Source organism: Corvus kubaryi, unplaced genomic scaffold, assembly GCF_017639235.1.
Source record: "Corvus kubaryi isolate FWS band 111438036 unplaced genomic scaffold, C.kubaryi_AGA036_p1.0 62623, whole genome shotgun sequence".
In the NCBI taxonomy this organism is placed as follows: Eukaryota; Metazoa; Chordata; class Aves; order Passeriformes; family Corvidae; genus Corvus; species Corvus kubaryi.
The window spans coordinates 9,566-29,087 of NW_024581464.1; the positions used below are offsets into that span (position 1 = coordinate 9,566).

The 19,522-nt window shown below is 46.1% G+C and overlaps 1 protein-coding gene across 2 annotated transcripts; it reads left to right on the plus strand.

Annotated features, from left to right (window-relative positions):
• Window positions 1-2,976: 2,976 nt before the first annotated feature.
• On the plus strand, window positions 2,977-19,063 carry LOC121672499 (zinc finger CCCH domain-containing protein 11A-like). Of its 2 annotated transcripts, XM_042045164.1 has the most exons (18): window positions 2,977-3,021; window positions 6,778-6,830; window positions 7,986-8,175; window positions 8,388-8,507; window positions 9,250-9,373; window positions 9,697-9,894; window positions 10,107-10,223; window positions 10,689-10,769; window positions 11,033-11,143; window positions 11,469-11,531; window positions 11,712-11,813; window positions 12,028-12,093; window positions 12,701-13,195; window positions 13,944-14,017; window positions 14,681-14,987; window positions 15,672-15,823; window positions 16,740-16,807; window positions 17,911-19,063. In XM_042045164.1, exons 3-18 carry the CDS (start codon window positions 8,122-8,124, stop codon window positions 18,170-18,172), a joined length of 2,394 nt encoding a protein of 797 aa, XP_041901098.1. In that variant the 5' UTR covers window positions 2,977-3,021; window positions 6,778-6,830; window positions 7,986-8,121; the 3' UTR covers window positions 18,173-19,063. The 2 variants fall into 2 exon arrangements, with proteins under 2 accessions (XP_041901098.1, XP_041901099.1); XM_042045165.1 differs by lacking the exon at window positions 2,977-3,021 and having other exon boundaries at window positions 3,246-6,830; window positions 10,689-10,766.
• Window positions 19,064-19,522: the final 459 nt, after the last annotated feature.

The following is a 19,522-nucleotide window of genomic DNA, read 5'->3' on the forward strand; positions in this document are numbered from 1 at the left end:
CCCCCCCCCGTCCTCCTCCTCCTCCTCGTTGTGATCCGTGTTCAACTTGCCTTGGAATGCTTTGTTATTAAAACACTCTGAACATCCTTCTGCATCCAGTTCTTGATGCCAGCAGGGCCCCTTGGTGGTGGATTTTCCGTGGATTTTCCGTGTTGGTACCAAAGACACCCCACCGCGGCCTGGGCGCCGTTTGCCGGCCGGGCAGCTCGAGGCGTTTTCGCTTTCTCCTGCTGAGGTTTTTATGATTTGCACACATAGAGAGAGAGAGGGGCTTGGGGAGGGGGATTTAACTCGATTGGTTTGTTTTTTGCCAAAAGGTTTTCCGTGCAATAAGCTTCCGAGGGAGATTTTTCCAAACGATCTCAAGAAGGAAACAAACGAAGCCGCGTTTTAGCATGGGCGCCCTTTGCGGGTTTTCCTCCCCCCGCCCCATCTCTCAGCTCCTCTCTGAGGGTGACCTGAGGGGATGGCTGTTAAAAAAACCCCATCCCAAATCCAGCCAGGGCATCTCCGAGGTGTCCCTGTCACCCTCTGTGACCGTAGGGACCCCCCCAAGTCCCTGGAGGGGATGCCTGGGCCTGCATCGCTTCTGCTCCGTCCCCAGCCCCTCGTGGAGCTCAGAGCCCCCAAAACGCCCTCCTGCACCCCCAGCTTTCCCTTGGAGGCCCAGGGATGCGAGGGAACCTTTTTCCTGCTCCTTTTCCACCCAAATTGGGGGGTTTTGGCACCTCTTTCTTGCCAGCACCCCCCTCTCACCCTGACTCTGCTCTTCCCCGCTCCCCAAAAGCCCAATTTTCATCCAGCAAAGCCCATGGCTAAAACTGCCTTTAGTTTATTTCCTCCCCTTCAATAAATATATATATATATACAGTCTGAACTCAACATTTATGTGTGTGTATATATATTTATCCAACACTCTCACAAAACAAAAAGAACTTTCTTTTGAAGAGGGCACGCAGAGCCGAGTTTTTCTTTTTTTTTTTTTTTTTTTTCAGTAACTCAGTATAATAAGCACTGGTATTTTTGTATAAAAAATGGGAGAGAAAGCGGGAAAAAAAAAAAAACAACAAAAAACCAAAAAACCAAAATACAAAACAAAAGACTGAATATTATGTGGTATGCATGACATTAAAAAACAAAACAATGGTGGTTTCAAAGCAATATGTACCCTGGTGTGTTTGCCATATCCTAGAGTCCAGCTTCAAGTGCACCTGATCTGTATTGCATTTTGATATTAATCTCTATGTACCATGTTTTGCATGTAATTTATATGGATCTTGGGAGAAAAAAAAAGAAAAAAGAATCTGAATGAATTGTCCGTTGGCTTCTTCTGAGAAAACAGGCTCCGAGCAGAGAGAATACTCCAAAGTGGAAGCAGCAGAGTGGTTGAGGGGTGGGAAAAGGGGGTGCAGCATAAAAACAAAAACGAAGAGGGAGAAGGGGAACGGTTTGGAATCAATAAAGCTTTGGCTGTCGAGCAGAACCAATGCGCGAATGCATCCAGAGAATAAAATGTGCCCACGTGTAACTGTGCCGTCCTCCGTGTGTCCGGCAGCTCGGGGAATCTGGCCCAAATCCTCCCCGAGGAACGGGGTGGAAAGAGGGATGGGGATCCCAACCAACCCAAGCTCCCCTCGGCGCGGGGTTTCTGTCACTCGGTCGCTTCTTCTTCCACCGCCAAGTCCCCAAATTGCTGCCAAATGCCACCAAAATGGTGCTGCTGGGCTGTGAGGAGCTGCCCTGGATCAGGGATCCTCCTTTTCCCATTCCCAGTGCCGTACGTGGAGCTTCTGAGGTGATTCTTGGTGGAGTTGGGATCTCCAGCTCCTTGGGATCGGCTTCGAGCCACGTCCTGCTTCCATACCTGAGAGTCTTTGGCCTCCAAAGAGGCGATTTGTCCAGAAAAGAAGGAAAACGGGAAATAAAAGCACCCAGCCCCTTAAATCCTCTCATTCCCACTTAAATCCTCCCATTCCCAAGCATTGATTGCACCGGAGCTGTTTTTTACAGAGAAGCAGCGTCTTCTCTATGTCTTTAACACCTCCAGAGCCACAATGAGAAAATCCCACTGGGTTGAAGAGAATTCAATCCAAAACATCTCCAAGCTGATCCTTGGAGCTGATTCCAAGGGACAGGAATGGGGTGTAAAAGCTTTGCTGTGCAGCATCACCCTCTTCTCTTCCCTGCTTTCCCAGGGAGGCATCCGCACCCACAGCTCTTAAATAAACACCATAAACACAACAGCCACAATTCCTATTTTTTTTTCTTTTTCTTTTTTTTTTTGTGAACATAATCCGGGCTGGATGCCAAAAAAAAAAAAAAAAAAAAGCCAAAAAACCCGAGTTGAAAACTCAAAATAGCTTCCAGTTGGGAATTCACATCCCCTCAGGAGCGTGAGGGAGGGGATGGCACCTCAGGGGCTGCGGGCAGGGGGGCTCTGGCAGGGAGTGGGGACCATTCTTGGGACATCAGGGGGAATTTCCTCATGGAAAGGGTGGCCAGGCTTTGGAAGGAGCTGCCCAGGGAGGTTTGGAGTCCCCCCATCCCTGGAGGTGACAAGGAAGGACTGGACGCGGCACTCAGTGCTCTGGGCTGTGGGTGACACGGTGGGGATGGCGAACAGGTTGATGATCCTGCAGCGATGCTCCAACCGAAATTCTCTGGGCACAGGGCAGGGTGGAAAGACACGATCCTGTTCGCTTCACGGGGAAATGCTTTTCCCGCTTTTTGAAGCTTTTTGAGGGTTTTTTTCCCAAGGGCGGGGAAGCAAAAAACACAGAAAAACCAGCCCGCCCGCACCACCCCCTCTCCGTTTCCGGGGCCCGCCCGCCTTCTCCCTTCCCATCGGGCGGAAGCCGCCGGCGGTGAAGCCACTTCCGGCCGCCATCTTGGCCGCGGGCCCGCTGAGGCTGCGCGCGCGCCGGGCGCCATCTTTGAGCGGGGCACCGGGGACGCGGCGGTGGCGGCCCCGGCGGATCGCGGGGACAGCGCGGCGGCGACACGGCGGCCCCCGGGGGCTCGGTAAAACTCCCTGATCGACCGTAAATAGAGCGCTTCGGAGCCCCGCGGCGGTTGTTGGGAGATGAGGGTGGGGGGGCTCCTGGCTCGGCCCCGGCTCCCCCCGCAAGGGCCCGCAGGCCGCGCGTCCCCCGCCGCGCTCTCCCCACAGCGGGAGCGGGGCGGTGAGGGGACCCCCGGGGTGAGGTGGGGGGAGGTGGAATGAGGGGGATTAGGTGGGAATAAAGCCGGGCTGAGGTGGGTTTCCTGCCCGCGGGGCTTTGGGGAGGGGGGAGCTGCGTGCCCGGGGTAGGCCCGAGGCCTTTCCACGGGGCTCGGCCGCCCCCTCAGATTTGCAATCCCAGCGCAGGTGCTTTATAAATCTCCTTGTTTTCAGGTAAAACCTCGTTCCTTCCTGTTGTAGCAACGCGTCTGAGGGGCATTTCTAATGTAGTCACCTAATTTCTCCTCATTCCCCAAAAGAACTTCATGAGCTGAGTAACTCTGGATGCACCGGGTCTGAATTCCTCCCGTAGGTTGTTAAAACAACGCAATTGGGTGACGTTGTTGGGGGTTTCTTGTTTTTTAAAGGTTGGAGCTGAGAGGTTTCTGCTTTCTGCCGTCGATTTTTGTTGTGGGAACGCCAAAAGGAGGTTTTTTTTGTTGTTGCGGTGTGTGGGGCCTCCAGGTTATTCCCAGAATTGCACTCAGGGTCACACTTCCCAAATAAAACCCGGCTTTATTTGGCTGTAAAAAAAAAATAAAAGGAGATCTCCTGGGGAATAAAGGGGTTTGGGGTTGAGTTTGGGCACACCTGAAGCAGAGCAGGTGGGCTGGAGGTGTTGCTGGATGTGTCCAGGTGTTCCAGGAGCTCTCCAGGGAAAACTTCCTGGTGGTGTCACTTCCCGGCTCCAATGACACCTTTCCAAGGGGCTGCTTCCAGGGGAAATCGAGTCCCTTTGGGATTTAATAAGACATTCCAGTGAAAAGGAGGAATTATCCCAGGAAATCTCTACCAGGCCCTGGGGTTGAGCTCAGAAATAGGGAAAAAAAATTGAGTTTATTTTCTTGAATTATTTTCTTCAATTATTCCTGTCTTATCCAGGAGTGGATGTAGCAGCTTCCTTTAGTTTGGGATTGATTCCTGAGGAGGAAAAGCTGGTGGACAGTGAAAAAATGGCTGGAAAGGGAGTTAAAATGTCTAATTCCTGGTGCTCTTCCTTCTTGATAAACGGGGGTGAATCATCAAATGTTGTTGTCAGGAATTAAAGGCACAAATGGAGCAGCAGGAAGAGGCTTTTCCAGGGGAATCAGGGGACTTTAAACCCGAGAATTCCCCGCAGGGAGGTTCAAGAAAGCTTCTCTCGGGTGTTTTTATGTATTTTCCCTTCAAAAATATAAAGTTGGTGTTGGTTTTTTGGCCTGGTTTTTCCTGACCCTCAGCTACTGCATTTTTTATTTATTTGACTTTATTTTTTTTTTACAAAAAATTGGTTTGAAAATATTCTCCTACAAAATTTGAAATGTGTTCTGGACAAGAAAGGGTTTAAGATTCTCGTTAATTTTAATTAATTCGAGACCTGCTGGGTGCACCAGAGTTACTCATTTTTATTTGGATTTTCATTTTTTTTTGATTGCCACCTTGACACCAGTTTAAAATGCAAGGAAAAAAGAAAAAAAAAAAAGGGTTTTAATGAACCTTTTTTATAATTAAATTACCTTGATGGAGTTTAGAACTCTGAGGGGTTTTCATTGGGAGGTTTTTTTGTGTGGTTTTTTGGTTGGGGGTTTTTTTTCTGTTGTTGTTCTTTATTTTAAAGCTTTGCTTTATTCCCACTCTTTAAACAAGATTCAGAGTCTGAACAGGAATGTGGGAAAAATGTGGAAGGCAAAATGCTGATGTAGTTTATGAAGGAATTAAATCTGAAGGGATTTTCTTTCCCCCCAGGGTGGTGGATGTAGGAATGTTGCATTTTAGGTGTGTCTGACTGCCTGAGGAAAGGAAATGCCACCTTCCAGACTGGGAATTCCTCCTGATTTGAGTTTGAATTCCTGCTGTCAGCCAGGAATGGCCCCTAATTCCCACGGATTTAAGTGTTGGCTTGAGCAAACTGAAGAATTCAGGCTTGAAATTTAATTTTAACTCCCGACAGCGTTGGGGAAACACCTGGAAAAACGTTGAACTTCCACAAGAAGGAGCTCCAGGAATTTTTAGGAGTAGATTGCCAGGAATCTCCATGACCCCAAGTCTGGTTTTGAAGGTCCAAAGTGAATTAACCCCGTGGAGATGGAAGAAGGGGAGGAAACCCTGCACTTAATTCCTGTTTTATTCCCTTTGTCAAGCAGTCAAAAAAAACCCCACAACCCAGTCACTAATACAAGAACCCAACTTTTCCTCTCTTTATTTTAGATTTGGGAAAATTCCCTGCCAAAAAAAAAAAAAAAAATCCTGGGAAAATTCACTAGTGTTTGTGTGAGTAAAAGGTTCCAAGCATTTATTCTTAACCTGTAAAGAACAATTTCACTGAGTTTTGCGGGGGGGGGGGGGACCAAGGAGTCAGAAATCCTTTGCACAGAAATATGAGAGGGGTAAATTTACTTTTATTTGGATTTTAGCTGGTCTGGTTGCAGGTGTGGAAAAGAAACCCAAAAATGTGATTTTTTTTTAAAAATAAGAATATCCAAAAGAAATATGTGATCTCACATTCAAAAAATGCCCAATAAACCCATTTTTTGGTGGCACCAAAAACCCAAGCAGCTGCTGAATCAGATCCAAACCATTGGATAATGATGGATAAATGGATTAGGGAACAGCACACGATGCCAAAATTGTAAGATTTGATGGAAAACCAACGAATTCCCAATCCAAATTCCCAATCCGTGCAGCCATGCCGCTCCCAAAGCAGCTCCCTGCTTTCCCAGAGCTTGCTGCATCCCTGAGCTGCTCCCTGCTTTTCCTTGGATGCACTTCCTGATGAGGGCAGAGCCGTTCCCGGGGGATGGATGGGTGTGGATGGATGTGTTTGTCCCTTGTGCTGTCCATGTGTCCCCACATTGCCTCTCACAATCATCACCTTGATCTCACCTCGTCCAAAATTATGGAAATAATCTCGTTTTTCTGCCCAGTTTTCTCCCAAATGAGAGACTTTGCCTGCAGTTTGATGTGGGAAATGGGCTAAAATCGCTGATTTTTTGCTGGTTTTCTCCCTGACTTTGCTATCCCTCCCTTTTTTGGGGTGTGTATAAACACATTTGTGGGTTTATACACACGATTATTTGGGGGGGGGGGGTTTGCTGTACAGGTCATAAAGACGGGGGAAGGTTTTTGTGTTTTCTTAATAGGTGAAGAAATCTTGGAAGACCCGAAATTGCAACTTACTGAATTAAATAATTAAAAAAAAAATTAAAAAAAAAAAAAATTAGAAATTCCCCAGCTGTGGAAGATGGAGCCTCATTTTTGCAGCCACTTTGAATCCCGAGTTCATCTTTAAAAAAGGCGCTGGGGCTTTTTAAAAATTTTTTTTGTTGGTTCTTTTTTTATGGTTCTTTTTGGTTTTTATTTTTTTGGTTTTTTTTGGAAGAGCTAAAATATCCCTGGCTGTCTCCAGTGTGACAGTATTCCAATGGACTTGATTCCTCCATTAGTTTGTCAGATTGTTTTAAGAGCACCTCAGAGTTTGGAATTGTGGAATTGTTGGCTGAGAGGTTCCCTTGGAATTGTGAGGAGGAAAATTCTGTCTGCCCCTTTGTTATTCATTCACGGACTCCTTCGGCCTACAGGAGAAGGGAACTGCATGGCTGGGAAGATCAAAGCCTGTGCTGAACGTGGCCAGGTGGGTGAGCCCCAAAAATCCTCTGGGATTGGGAAAAAATCCGGGATGTAGTGCTTGGATTCCATGGAAATGATCAGTGAGCTGTTAAAATCGATTAATGGTGGTATTTCCAATTAATGTTGTTGAGATGTGAAGGCTCGGTGTTGAGCTGTGATGTTATGATGTGATTATTATTAATACCTAACGATTAAAGTTTAATTTCAGATGGGAAATCATCGATTATATTAATCATAGAACATGGAATAATACATGATCATAATAAAATGTTGTCATGTCGTTGAGAACTCAGAATTACAATCAGGTTTTTTTTTTTTAACCTTGGGTCACACCCTAAAATTAAAGTTTGATTTCCAACGGGAAATAAGAAGTGATATTAATAATATAACGTGAAACAAGATGTGAAAATAACACAATATTATCGTATCATTGATGGCTCAAAATTGCACCCAATTTTTGAAGAAATTGGGTCACACCCTAAAATTAAAGTTGAATTTCAAATGGGAAATAATAGGTGATAGTATAATATCATCATGTCATTGATAACTCAGAATGGCACCCCATTTTTGAAGAAATTGGGTCACTTTTGGGTCACACCTTAAAGTTTAATTTCAAATGGGAGATAATACATTAATAATATAGTAGGAAATAATATGTGATAATAATAGAATGTTACCATATTATTGAGAACTCCAAATTACACCCAATTTTTGAAGAAATTGGGTTGCTTTTGGGTCACACCCTAAAATTAAAGTTTCATTTCAAGTAGGAAATAATAGATGATATTAATAATGCAAAATGTGAAATAATAGATGAAATAATCATATATTACTGTATCATTGGTAACTCAGAATGACACCCAATTTTTGAAGAAGTGGCTCTATTTTGGGTCACACCCTAAGTTTTTTCTACCTCAAAACACACAACTGTTATTAAGGTCACGGCATCGAATTTGTGCAGACAAAATTCCTGCAGTTTTGGACAAATCTGACCAAAAATCTCTCTGCATTTCCCATTTTAAAAACAGAATTGCAGACAAATTCGGCTTCGTTTTTGTGCCCAGCTGATTTCCAGTCGTTGCCTCCCTCCAAAGATGAATTTGATAAATAGGAAACAACTCTAAAACCAATCATTTTTATGAATTATCCCTTTCTTTAGGGTTACTTTTAAAAAGAAGCTTTCACTGCTAAACCAGGAGAAGCCTTTGAGTGCCAGGAAGCGAAGCCAATTCTTGCCCAGGCTGGAGGAAGACCCTGAGAGCAAAACCCTGAGCTTTTCCAAGGATTTCTGCAGCATGTCCAACCACGGAGACGACTGCTACTTCTTCTTCTATTCCACATGCAACAAGGTGAGTCTGGATCGAATTCCCTTCGCAATTCTTTCATTCCCTTCTCCTCCTTCTCAAGCCAGGAGCGCCAAGAATGCGATGAAACAAATTCCTCTTAATTAATTCATTCATTCATTCATTACTCCGCTCCCAGCTCTTAAAAAGGGGGATTTTTTTAAAGCTGTGTGCTTTTCCCATCCCTGGTTTTGTTGCTGATTTCCCGTGGATTTCAGGGAGACAGCTGTGCCTTCCGCCACTGTGAGGCCGCCCTGGGAAGCGAGACCGTCTGCACCCTGTGGCAGGAGGGGCGTTGCTTCAGGAATGTCTGCAGGTTCAGGCACATGGAAATCGACGTGAGTGTTCCCTAAAAAAATAACCTCTCCTCATCCCAAAACCTCGACAGCACTTCCCAGGGATTTTGGGAGGGGTGAGGAGGGGATAAATGTGCTTTTCCATCAGAGATTTAGAGGGATTTGGGTTGCTAGGAGGGAGGTGGAGGAGGGGGAAAAAAAAAAAAAAATCCATTTTTAAGGTGTTTCCCGGCAGGAAATGTTGGTGTGAAGTGATGTTATTCCCAAAATTTTTGCCAGAGCAACCACGTGGATCCCACTGCTTAAATGGGGTGGGAAACAGGTTATTCCTGAGAGCTGGAAAATGGCCCTGTCAGGGCTCTTCCGCCTTGAATTTCTCCACAAAACTTTATCCTGACCTTTTGGAATTGTACAGAAAAAAGATGGGAAGGAGCTAAAGCTCTGAAAGATAAATTCAGGTTGATTCCACCAGCAGTTGAAATCTGAACATGGAAATATTTCCCTGTGAATAATCCCATTCTTTTGGATTTTGCATTAATTTAATCCTGAATTTCTGTGTGACAGTCTCCTGTCTTCTCCACCTGAACAACAGCAAAGCAAATCCAGATAATACCCAGTTTTTCCAGCCTAGAAAACCTCCTTTCTAAGCCCTAAAATACTTCCAGTGAGAAGCTGCCCTCTGCAATGACATTTCACCCCTTCCCTGTGGCCTGTTGGGAACCTGAGTCTGTTTGTAGATCCAAGGCAGAATTCCCTGAGCTTGGATTTGGGATTTTTCCCTCAGAAAAAGAGGAGTGAGATCGCTTGTTACTGGGAGAACCAGCCAGGAGGCTGCCAGAAGCACAACTGTGCTTTCCACCACACCAAGGGACGTTACGTGGACGGGCTCTTCCTACCCCCGAGCAAAAGTGAGTTTTTCACTTCTTTTCTCCTTGAAATATTCATGAATTAATGGTGGATATTCCTTAAAATGATGTGGAGGCTCAAGGAACTGGTGGTTTCTGGCTGAAGGAGAGGTTTGCAGTCACGGGAATGGAGTGAAATTCGGAGTTTGGAATTTTTATGCCGCTTTGTGATTTTTGCTTTTTAAAGTTCCTTTCCTCCTCTCTCCTTTGATCCCTTTCTGGCTGGGGAATAAGGAACCGGATCTGGGTGTGTTTTCTTATCAAATCTACAACGTTTGGGGTCAAAGTTTGGAATTTCTGAGTCAGGTTTGATTTTGCTGTTCCAGCCACTCTTCCAAGTCCCCCTGAGGCTGCGGAGGACGAGGTGAAAATGGTGCAGATGCAGCAGAACAAACTCTCTGTGCAGTCCAACCCTTCCCCACAGCTCAGGGGGGTGATGAAAGTGGAAAACTCCGAGAATGTCCCGAGTCCCACCCATCCCCCAGTCGTCATCAACGCTGCAGATGATGATGAAGATGATGATGGTGAGAAATCTTGAATTATTTAGAACGTTCCTGCTTTAAATCAAAACAGAAATCGCAAAATGTGTGGATTTTGCAGTGGTTTAAGCCACAGAGAAGAGCTCCTGAATGTTTTTATGGATTGAAATATTGGGTGAACCATCTGAAAATGAAAAATCTTGGCTAAATCCCTGCTCCAGAAGTGAATTAATTTGGAGTTTCATTTTCCCTTCCAGACCAGCTTTCTGAAGAAGGAGAAGAAACCAAAACCCCAGTCCAGCCACCAACCACAGAAACCCACAATGGGCTGAGGGTGATTTCCACCAGGAAATCCAATTCCAGTGCAAAGCAAGGTATTCCAAGAGCTGCAGGAGGGAGGGATTGGGAGGAAGATTGGACAATGAAAAGCAAAATATTCCTAAAATACAACAGAACTCAGGAATGCTGAATGGAATCCGGGAGTTCATTCCCACCTGATCGTGTTCCCCAAGCAGGGAAAATCCTTCTGGCTTGGTTTTGTGGGACAAAATAGAGTTTAAGTGGAGTTTAAAGAGTTTAAGTGGAGTTTAGATGTCTGCAGATGTCCTTTCAAGCACTGTGGAAATCCATATCCAAGTGATAAAGGAATCTTTAATCCCTCTCCATGAATTAGTGCTTAAAAGTGTGGATTTTCCCCTGGAGGGTGAAAAAAAGGTGTGAGTTTTCCAAAATCCCAACTGTTCTGGGGGTTTTTAACTGCTGGGGAGTGTTGACAGGGTTTATCCCAAATACTTTGGGAAGAATTGACCTCAAGTTCCTGAATTACTCTCTGCTTCCAGATGACAACTTAAATTTCGGGATAAAAACCCTGGAAGAGATCAAGCTGAAGAAACTCAAGGAAAAAGCCAAAAAACAAGGTGGTGAGTTAATATCCTTAATATCCCTCCTTTCTTATCCGTCTGCCTTCTGTTCATCCTTGGCTTTAATCCTGATTTTCCTTGGATAATTTGCAAGAGAAAGAAGTTTTTTTTGGCACTCTCGGGAGCTCCTGCAGGGACAGCCTTCCATGTTTTTTGAGGGGGGGGCTTACTCTGGCCTGTTTTCCCAGTCCTGCTTGGAATTCCAAGGGCAAATCCAAGGGAAATTGCTAAATATCCTGATTTTTCCATGTTTTTCCATGCAGAAGGTCCTTCAGGAGTGGCTGTGGATCCCCTCCAAGCCCGGAGCATTCCGGTGCCGGAGAAGGAAAACGTCCGGACCGTGCTGAGAACTGTGACCCTCTCCTCAAAGGAAGGTAATCCCAAATCCCAAAATTCCCATTCCACGGCTCCTAACCCAAATTATTGCTCATTAGGATAATTCACACATGTGGTGTTGCCTTTTCCTGATTTGAATTTCCAAGGCTGTGGTTGTGTTGGAAAAGTTTGGAATTTGTAGGTGCTGGATTTGTTTGGAATTAAAGCTCAGGAAGTTTTATCACTGAAACCATTTCTCCTCCCAGTCCTTCTTTCAGTTCCTGTGGTTTGGCTGCCAGAAAATGTCATTTTTTGGGATAAGAGCTGGAATTGGGATGGTTTTCCTGATTTTCTGTGCACTGAAGAGATCCTTCTTTATTTTAGGGGAGGACCCTGTGATCCAGCTGAATCTTCCTGACAGACTGGGAAAAAGGAAAACCCTCATGGGTGAGAGCTTTTTGTGAAGTACTGACAGCAGAAACAGCAAATTCTCTTAGCAACCAAACACCACAAATATTTTAAAAATAAAATCGACCTGGGAGGATTCAGATTCCTGGGGGATTGTTCTTAAACCCTCCCACAGAAGAATAATTCTGAAAGAATTTCTCATTTTGTGTCTTTCTGAAGCTGGGAAAACTTTCCTTCCCCTGAGGAGGAACGTTGCTGACAGGCTGGGGAGGAAGGCAGAGCTGCAGGGAAATGCTGACAAGGCCCCAAAGAGAGGCACAGGTACCAAACACTCCTGGATTTCCCACCTGGAATTTTTCTCCAGGTTTTCTGTTGGGACTTTCTGTTCCTCCTTTCTCCTCACGGTTCTTTTTGCACCTTGGTTTGAGGGCTCATGGTCCCTCTGAATCCTGCTGAGGTTCTCTCCTGTCTCGTTTCCCACACAAAATTGGGATTTCTGCCACTTTTTTAACTTTTCCTGGTTGGTTTTTTTTAGTTCAAGTCCTCAAGTCCCTGAAGGAGAGGCTGGGGCTGCCCTCTGAGCAGAGCAGCACAGAGACAGGTAAACATTGGATTTGGAATATTCCTTCCCTTTTTTTGTTTTCTTCCCAATATCTCCCATACAACCTTAAATTGTTAATTTTAAAGGATAACTGGCTCTGCTTTTCCAAATCCAAGTGGTTTAAAGGAGGGAGAGAACTTTATTGTTAAGGGAATTGGGATTGTTCATCCTGGAGAGGAGAAGTTTTGGGGTGATCTCATTGTGGCCTGAAGGGAGCCTGCAGGAAAGGTGGGGAGGGAATATTTCCAAGGCATGGAGTGCCAGGACAAGGGGAATGGCTTCACACTGATGGGGAATAGGTTTAGATGGGATATTGGGATGGAATTGTTCCCTGGGAGGGTGGGGAGGAGCTGGGATGGAATTCCCAGAGAAGCTGTGGCTGCCCCTGGATTCCTGGCAGTGTCCACGGCCGGGTTGGAGCGCCCTGGGATAGTGAAAGGTGTCCCTGGATGATCCTTAAGGTCCTTCCCACCCAAGGCTACACTGAGAGCCCTCAATCCCAAATTCCCTCAGTGCTGGGAGAAATTTTGGAGACTTTTCCCAAAATCCTTGGATAAAATCCCTTTAACTGCCGCTTCTCGCCGGCTTTGATTTTTGCTGAATACAGACAAAGCTGCCAAACCCATCGAGGAGATCCGGGTGAAAACCCTGGAGGAAATCCGTCTGGAAAGAGCCAACCAGAGGCGAGGGGAACCCCCAGCCAAAATCCCAGGAGAAGGCAGGAAAACAGAAGATCCCAACCCCGGAGCCAGATCCTCCCCGGCCGTCCGCATCAAATCCCTGGCGGGAGCCCTGGCAGAGAAAAACCACAAGAGGTTGGGAGAAGAGAAGGAAAAACCCGAGGAATTCTCCAGCAAAGCCAAAGCTGAGGCTGATCCTGGGAAACAGAACATTCCTGCCCCAGCTGTGGTGGGAAGGGTGCAGCTGGCAGAGCCGGGAAGAGCCAAAGCGGCCGGAGAAGTGCGGATCAAAACCTTGGAGGAGATCAAGAGGGAGAAAGCCCTGAGGATGCAGCAGAGTGGGGAGAACGTTCCTGCTCCTCCTGCCCCGCCCGAGGCAGCCCTGAGGGGCAGGAAACTGCTCCGGGTCACCAAGGTCATAGGTGAGGAGGGAGCTGCTTCCCCTTGGCAGCAAATCCCAATTTACTCAGGAATCCCTTGGAGTTTCCCTTCCGTGGGCGCTTGAAAAGTTTCAGGCTCCAGAGTTGGAAGGATCGTGAATTTTCCATGAATTTCCATGTGTTTCCCACTGGAAAATTGATTCCTTGAGGAGCTTTCAGGCTCCAGAGTAGGAAGGATCACAGGATTTCCCATGAATTCCATGAATTTCTGTGTTTCCTACTGGAAAATTGATTCCTGGAGGAGCTTTCAGGCTCCAGAGTTGGAAGGATCACGGGATTCTCCATGAATTTCCATGTGTTTTCCACTGGAAAATTCATTCCTTGAGGAGCTTTCAGGCTTCAGATTTAAAAGGATCACGGGATTTTCCATGAATTCTGTGAATTTTGTGTGTTTTCCACTGGAAAATTCACTCCTTAAGGAGTTTCATAGTGTCATTCCCACCTTGCTTTTTTCTGGCCTGGCTTTGTGGGGTCTTCCCTGTGCTGGAATCCATTCCATTCCTCTTTGGAATATTTTTTGGGAAGGGTTTCTCAACGCCTGACCACGAGGGCATTAAAAATCTCATCGTTAAGATGCTTGAATCCATGGAAAAAGAGATGATGGCGCTGAGGCAGAGAGAAAATCCTGCAGGAATTGCTTCCTGTTATTAAAAATAGGGAAATAAAACCCCCCCCAAGGTGATTTATTTCTACTCTGGACCAATTTTTCTATGTTTTCCTTGGTTTAAAGCACCTGGAAGAGAAGAAAAAATGATTGTGGAGCTGAACAAACCTTCCCCCAAAGGAGTCTCTGCACCTGCTGAGGTGAGTCTGAACAGGTTTAGAATAAAACCCTCAAATTCTGATCAATTTGGGCATAAAATGACACATTTCCCAAATAATTTTGGCACGTTTTGTTTCCTATTCTTTACTTTTTCCCACTTTTCCTCATTTGGGAATTCATTAAATGCTGTCAGTTTGATCAGTAAAATTCCCAGAAAACACATCCCCCCCCTTAGAATTAATTAAGTACTTAATTTGAACTCATTAATCTGATTATACCTGACAATGAATAAGAACCGCAGGTGGGGAAAATATTTTTGCTTTCAGTGATTTTTCCCTGGCAAACTTTTAAAATCCCCAACTGAATATTTTAATCCCAAAAATTGGAATTTTAGAGGAAATCAGGCTCTGGGGGGGAGGAGGAGCTTGGATGACTTTACATTCCCTAAAATCACTGGATAGGCTCCAGCCAGAGCCTCCTGCTCCATTAAAACTTGGGGTTTTTTTGGGAATTGCAGTTTTAAAACTGCATTTTCATGGCAGGGATCTCATTTTATGCCAAAAAAAGACTGGATTTCCACCGTGCCCCGTGGAGCCATTTTGGAGGGATTGCCCCTCAAAATTCCTTAATGAATCCACAGATTTTTATCCCTAGATTTTTTATCCTAATAACCCTCCTGGGATCTTTTTTTCCCCCCTTCTCAGAATGCAGGGAATTCTGGAGTTCAGGTGAAGAGCCTGGAGGAAATCATGTGGGAGAAGCGTCAGCTGAAGCAGCGCCAGGAGGAGAAACTCCAGAAAGGAGCTGGGCCAATTCCAGCTGAAAAACCCGAAAAAAACAAGGAGAAAACTCCAGGATCAGGGAGCCCCGAATCTGCTGTGGGATCAGCTCATCAGCTGGGCAGGAGGAAAGTGGTGAAATTCCAGGAGGACGGGGTGGGAAACCCGGAGAAGGATCCTGCGGCGTCTCCAGGGAAAAAGGAAGCTCAGGTGCTGGAGAGGAAAGCTAAAAGTAGGTGTTGGGTGTTCCCTTAGGGAATGTTCTGGGAAAAGGGCTTGGGATTTTTGGTGGGAAAACTCAGGGTGAGGTCATTCCCAGCCTGGAATGCCAGGGAATGTGGGCAGCAGGGGAGGAGAGGGGGAAGATGTGGAATGCTGGAGTTCCTACCAGATAAGGAGGGTTGGGAATATCTGGAGCAAATCCAGAGAAGGAATTTGCTGAAGGGACTGGAGCTCATTCCCTGTGGAGACAGGGTGGGAATGTTGGGAATGTTCAGGCTGGGAAAGAGAAGGATCCAGGGAGACTTCAGAGCTTTTTCCAGGAGATCAAGAAGCTCCAGGAGAGCTGGAGAAGAGGGACTTGGGATGGAGGGACAGGACACAGGGAATGGCTTCCCACTGCCAGAGGGCAGGGCTGGGTGGGATATTGGGATGCAATTCCTCCCTGTGGTGCTGGGGAGGGAATGGGGTGGAATTCCCAGAGAATCCATGGCTGCCCCATCCCTGGGAGTGCCCAAGGCCAGGCTGGAGCAGCCTGGGATAGGGAAAAGCATCCCTGGAACACACAGGATGACCCTGGATGATCCTTAAAAGTCCCTCCCACCCCAAACCATCCTGGAATTCTGGGATTCTGAAGCAAACCCGATTTGTTTTTTTCACCCCGAGCTGGATCATTCCTCTCTTCCCTTCATTCCAGCCAAATCCAAGGTGTGCCTGAAGCCTCTGGATGGCAAAGCCTCCCCCAAGCAGCCCCTGAAGAGGAAGGGTCCCGAGGGCCACCCCCCGGCCGTGGTGGCAGTGAAACCCCTCAGTGCCACCAGCGGGGACACCAAGGAGCCCTCAGCCAAGGTAAAGCCAAATTCCTGGAAAATTCCTGGAAAAAACCTGGAAAACTGGAACCTCCCCAGCTCTCTGGTGCCTTTTAACCCCCCCCCCCCAGAAGTGTCAGGGGAGCAGCACATTCCTGCTTTGGAAGCATCTCCTTCATTATTCCCTGCTGGGATTTGTGAAGGATTTCATCCCTTAAAAGGGAAAAAATTCCTTAAAAAAAAAGAAAAAAAAGAAAAAAGGCAGAAAATTCCTCATTTCAGGAATACCCTGGGTTCACTATTTTGGTGAAGCAGCAAAGGAAGAATCTCCTAAAATATTGCATTTTTATGTGGTGACTTTTTGGGGTTTATTTTCAGGGACTTTGGGGTTTCTTCTCGGTGACTTTTTTTCAGGGACTTTGAGGTTTCTTCTCAGGGATTTTTTTAGGATTTCTTCCCAGTGACTTTTTGGGGTTTGGTGACTTTTTGGGAGTTGTTTTCAGGGACTTTGGGGTTTCTTTTCAGTGACTCTGAGGTTTCTTTTCGGTACCTTTGGGGTTTATTTTCAGTCACTTTTTGGGAGCTTTTTTCAGGGACTTTGGGGTTTCTTCTCAGTGGCTTTTTGGGGTTTTTTTCAGTGACTTTGTCGGTTTTTTCTGGTGACTTTTTTGAGGCTTTTTTCAGGGACTTTGGGATTTCTTTTCGGTGACTCTGAGGTTTCTTTTTGGTGCCTTTGGGGTTTCTTTTCGGTACCTTCGGGGTTTATTTTCAGTGACTTTTTTGGGGCTCTTTTCAGTGACTTTGAGGTTTCTTTTCAGAGATTTTTTTATGATTTCTTCCCAGTGACTTTTTAGGGTTTGGTGACTTTTTGGGGGTTGTTTTCATTGCCTTTAGGGTTTCTTTTATATATTTATAATAATTATCCTGCTTTTCCTTCTCCTCCTCTTCCTTCCCAGGCCGTGGCTCCGGCTGCTCCAGAGGACAACCCGGCCTCCATCCCTCGGAGAGAAAATTCCCAGAGCAGGTAACAGCAATCCCAGCTTGTCCTTGTCCTTCCTGATCCCTGGGATCGGATGTGGGGTCGTCCACGTGTGGAAAATCAGAGTTTTAAGGAAATTGGTGCCAAAATCCAACAAAACAACAACAAAAGAATTGTTGGAATGAATTCCTGGAGCAGCAGAACTTGTTAAGGGATTTTCTGAAAATGCTGTGCTTGGGCACAGCTTTTGAATGGCTTTTTGGGATTTCTTTCCAGTCTTTTGGGGTTTTTTTTTCAGGGACTTCAGTGGCTTTTTGGGGTTTTTTTTCACTGACTTCAAGGTTTATTTTCAGAGATTTTTTTAGGATTTCTTCCCAGTGACTTTTTGGGGTTTCTTTTCAGTGCCTTTGGGGTTTCTTTTCAATGACTTTGGGGTTTCTTTCCAGTGACTTTTTTGGGGTTTTTCTCAGTGACTTTTTGGGGTTCTTTCCAGTGACTTTGCAGTTTCTTTTCAGTGACTTTTTGGAGGTTTTTTTCAGTGACTTTGGAGTTTTTCTGGTGACTTTTGGGGGTGTTTTTCAGGGACTGGGGTTTATTTTCAGTGGCTTTTTGGGGGTTGTTTTCAGTGACTTTGGGGTTTCTTCTCAGTGGCTTTTTGGGGTTTCTTTTCAATGACTTTGGGGTTTCTTCTCAGTGGCTTTTTGGGGTTTTTTTTCAGCACTTTTGGGGTTTCTTTTCAGCAACTTAGTTGTTTTTTTCCAGTGACTTTTTTGGGGTTTCTTTTCAGCGCCTTTGGGGTTTCTTTCCAGTGACTTTTTGGTGTTTTTTTTCCAGTGATTTTGGGGTTCCTCTTCAGCACCTTTTTGGAGTTCCAGTGCCTTCTTTGAATCTCTTTTAAATGACTTCCTGGGATTTTTTTTTTTCCAGTGACTTTTTGGGTTTTTTTTCTCACCCCTTCTCCCCTCAACTTCCACCTCTATTTCCTCATACCCAAACCCCCAACTGCTCCAGCTCATCCTAAACTTCCCAAACCCTAATCCCAACCTCCCAAATTCCCTCCATCACCACCTCCCATGGGAACATTCACCTGGTAAACCCCACCTAAGGAACATCCCACGCTGATTTTCCCCTTTCCTTGTTTCTCCCAGCCCCGAGCTGCACGTGGGGAGCCAGGCAGATTCCCTGGCACAGTCAGAGGTGTCCGGCTCCTCCTCCTCCCTGGAAGTTCCGGTGAAGCTGCGGCGCCTCAGCTCCGCCAGCTCCTCCAAACCCCCCCTGTCCGTGGAGGACGACTTTGAGAAGCTCATCTGGGAGATCTCAGGAGGAAAACTGGAAGCAGAAATCGACCTGGATCCAGGGAAAGATGAGGATGATCTCCTGCTGGAACTCTCGGAGATGATTGACAGCTGAGATGGGCAGGGTTGGGTTGGTTTTTTTTTCAAAAAAAAAAACCCAAAAAAAAGACACACCACCAAAAAAAAAAAAAGGAAAATTCCTTCCCCCACATCCTGTAAATGTTGTTGGATCCGTGGAGGAGATGCTTTTCCTGGCTCGAAGCACAGTTGGATTGTTAGGAATAGGCAGAATGTGCACTCAGTTATCCCGAAATTCCGGGCCCAGCTGATCCCGAGGCTGTGCCGGCGGCTCCTCCCACACAGCAGAGGACAAAGCACTTGGAATTCTCTTGGGAGGACACAGATGCCATCTCCAGAGCCATCCCAGGATGGGATCAAAGCTCCCCCTCATCCCCCTGCTGGGATTCCCTGGACAGTGAATCCCCAAAAAAGCCTGGAGTTACTATGTCAACTCTGGAATTGACGGATGGACGCTGCCTTTGGACTCGGAATCGAGGGCAATTCGGGAGAGCCGGGCTGGGAGAGGGAGCAGCTGAGCCAGGATTTTGGACCAAACACTGCCAGGGTGAGCCTGACTTGGAATTTCCAGGGGGAATTTTTCCTCATGGCCACCGGGGATCCTGGGATGGGCAACCAAAATTCCCTTGGCTGCCTGCAGGAATTTGGGAAAGCCAGGATTGCTTCAAGTGCCTCTGGTTCCGAGGATCCCTCCCCTGCTGAAGGACTGCAATGAGCCTCCCCCATCCAGCTGGAATCATTTTGGGAGGGAGGAAAAGCACCTGGAAGGTTCTGCCCCCCCCCCCCCTCCCCAGCTGTTTCCCTCTTTTCCAGCCTGCTGGAGATGGGATTTGATGGAATCCCCGTGGGGTTTTTTTTGTGTAAATATTTTATTCTTCCATTTTATATTTGTATGATTGTATTTAAGGGATTAAAGGTAGGCTGCTCACGCTCGTGTCTGTGCAGATCCCTCTGCTTTGCCGTGCTTTGTTTAAGGAATGGGATTCAACAGAGTGTTAATTACCAATTAATGAGGCCCAGCAGGAGCGGTGCAGTCGGCCCTCTGTGCTGGACAAGAGCAAGAAAAAAAATGTACTAACAACCTAAAATAATAACAAAACCCCCCTAATAATAGCAAGAAAAAAAACGTACTAACACCCTAAAATAATAGCAAAACCCCCCTAATAAGAGCAAGAAAAAAAATGTACTAACAACCTAAAACAATAACAAAACCTCCCCTAATAATAGCAAGAAAAAAACCGTACTAAAAACCAAAAAAACTCCAAAAAATAACAATAAAAAAACCTTATAACAACACAAACCCTCCCGCCGCCCTCACACACACCGCCACTATCCCACAATGCCCCGCGCGCTCCTCCAGCCCCTCACACCGCCACTATCCCACAGT

What these genes read in the sequence shown, in the direction of transcription:
- LOC121672499 (XM_042045164.1), top strand. Translation starts at nt 8,122, where the DNA reads ATGTCCAACCACGGAGACGACTGCTACTTCTTCTTCTATTCCACATGC. An exon ending in CTTCCTACCCCCGAGCAAAA is followed by an intron (nt 9,374 to 9,696) that starts GTGAGTTTTTCA and finishes TTGCTGTTCCAG; the next exon opens with CCACTCTTCCAAGTCCCCCT. An exon ending in GCTGGAGAGGAAAGCTAAAA is followed by an intron (nt 14,988 to 15,671) that starts GTAGGTGTTGGG and finishes CCTTCATTCCAG; the next exon opens with CCAAATCCAAGGTGTGCCTG.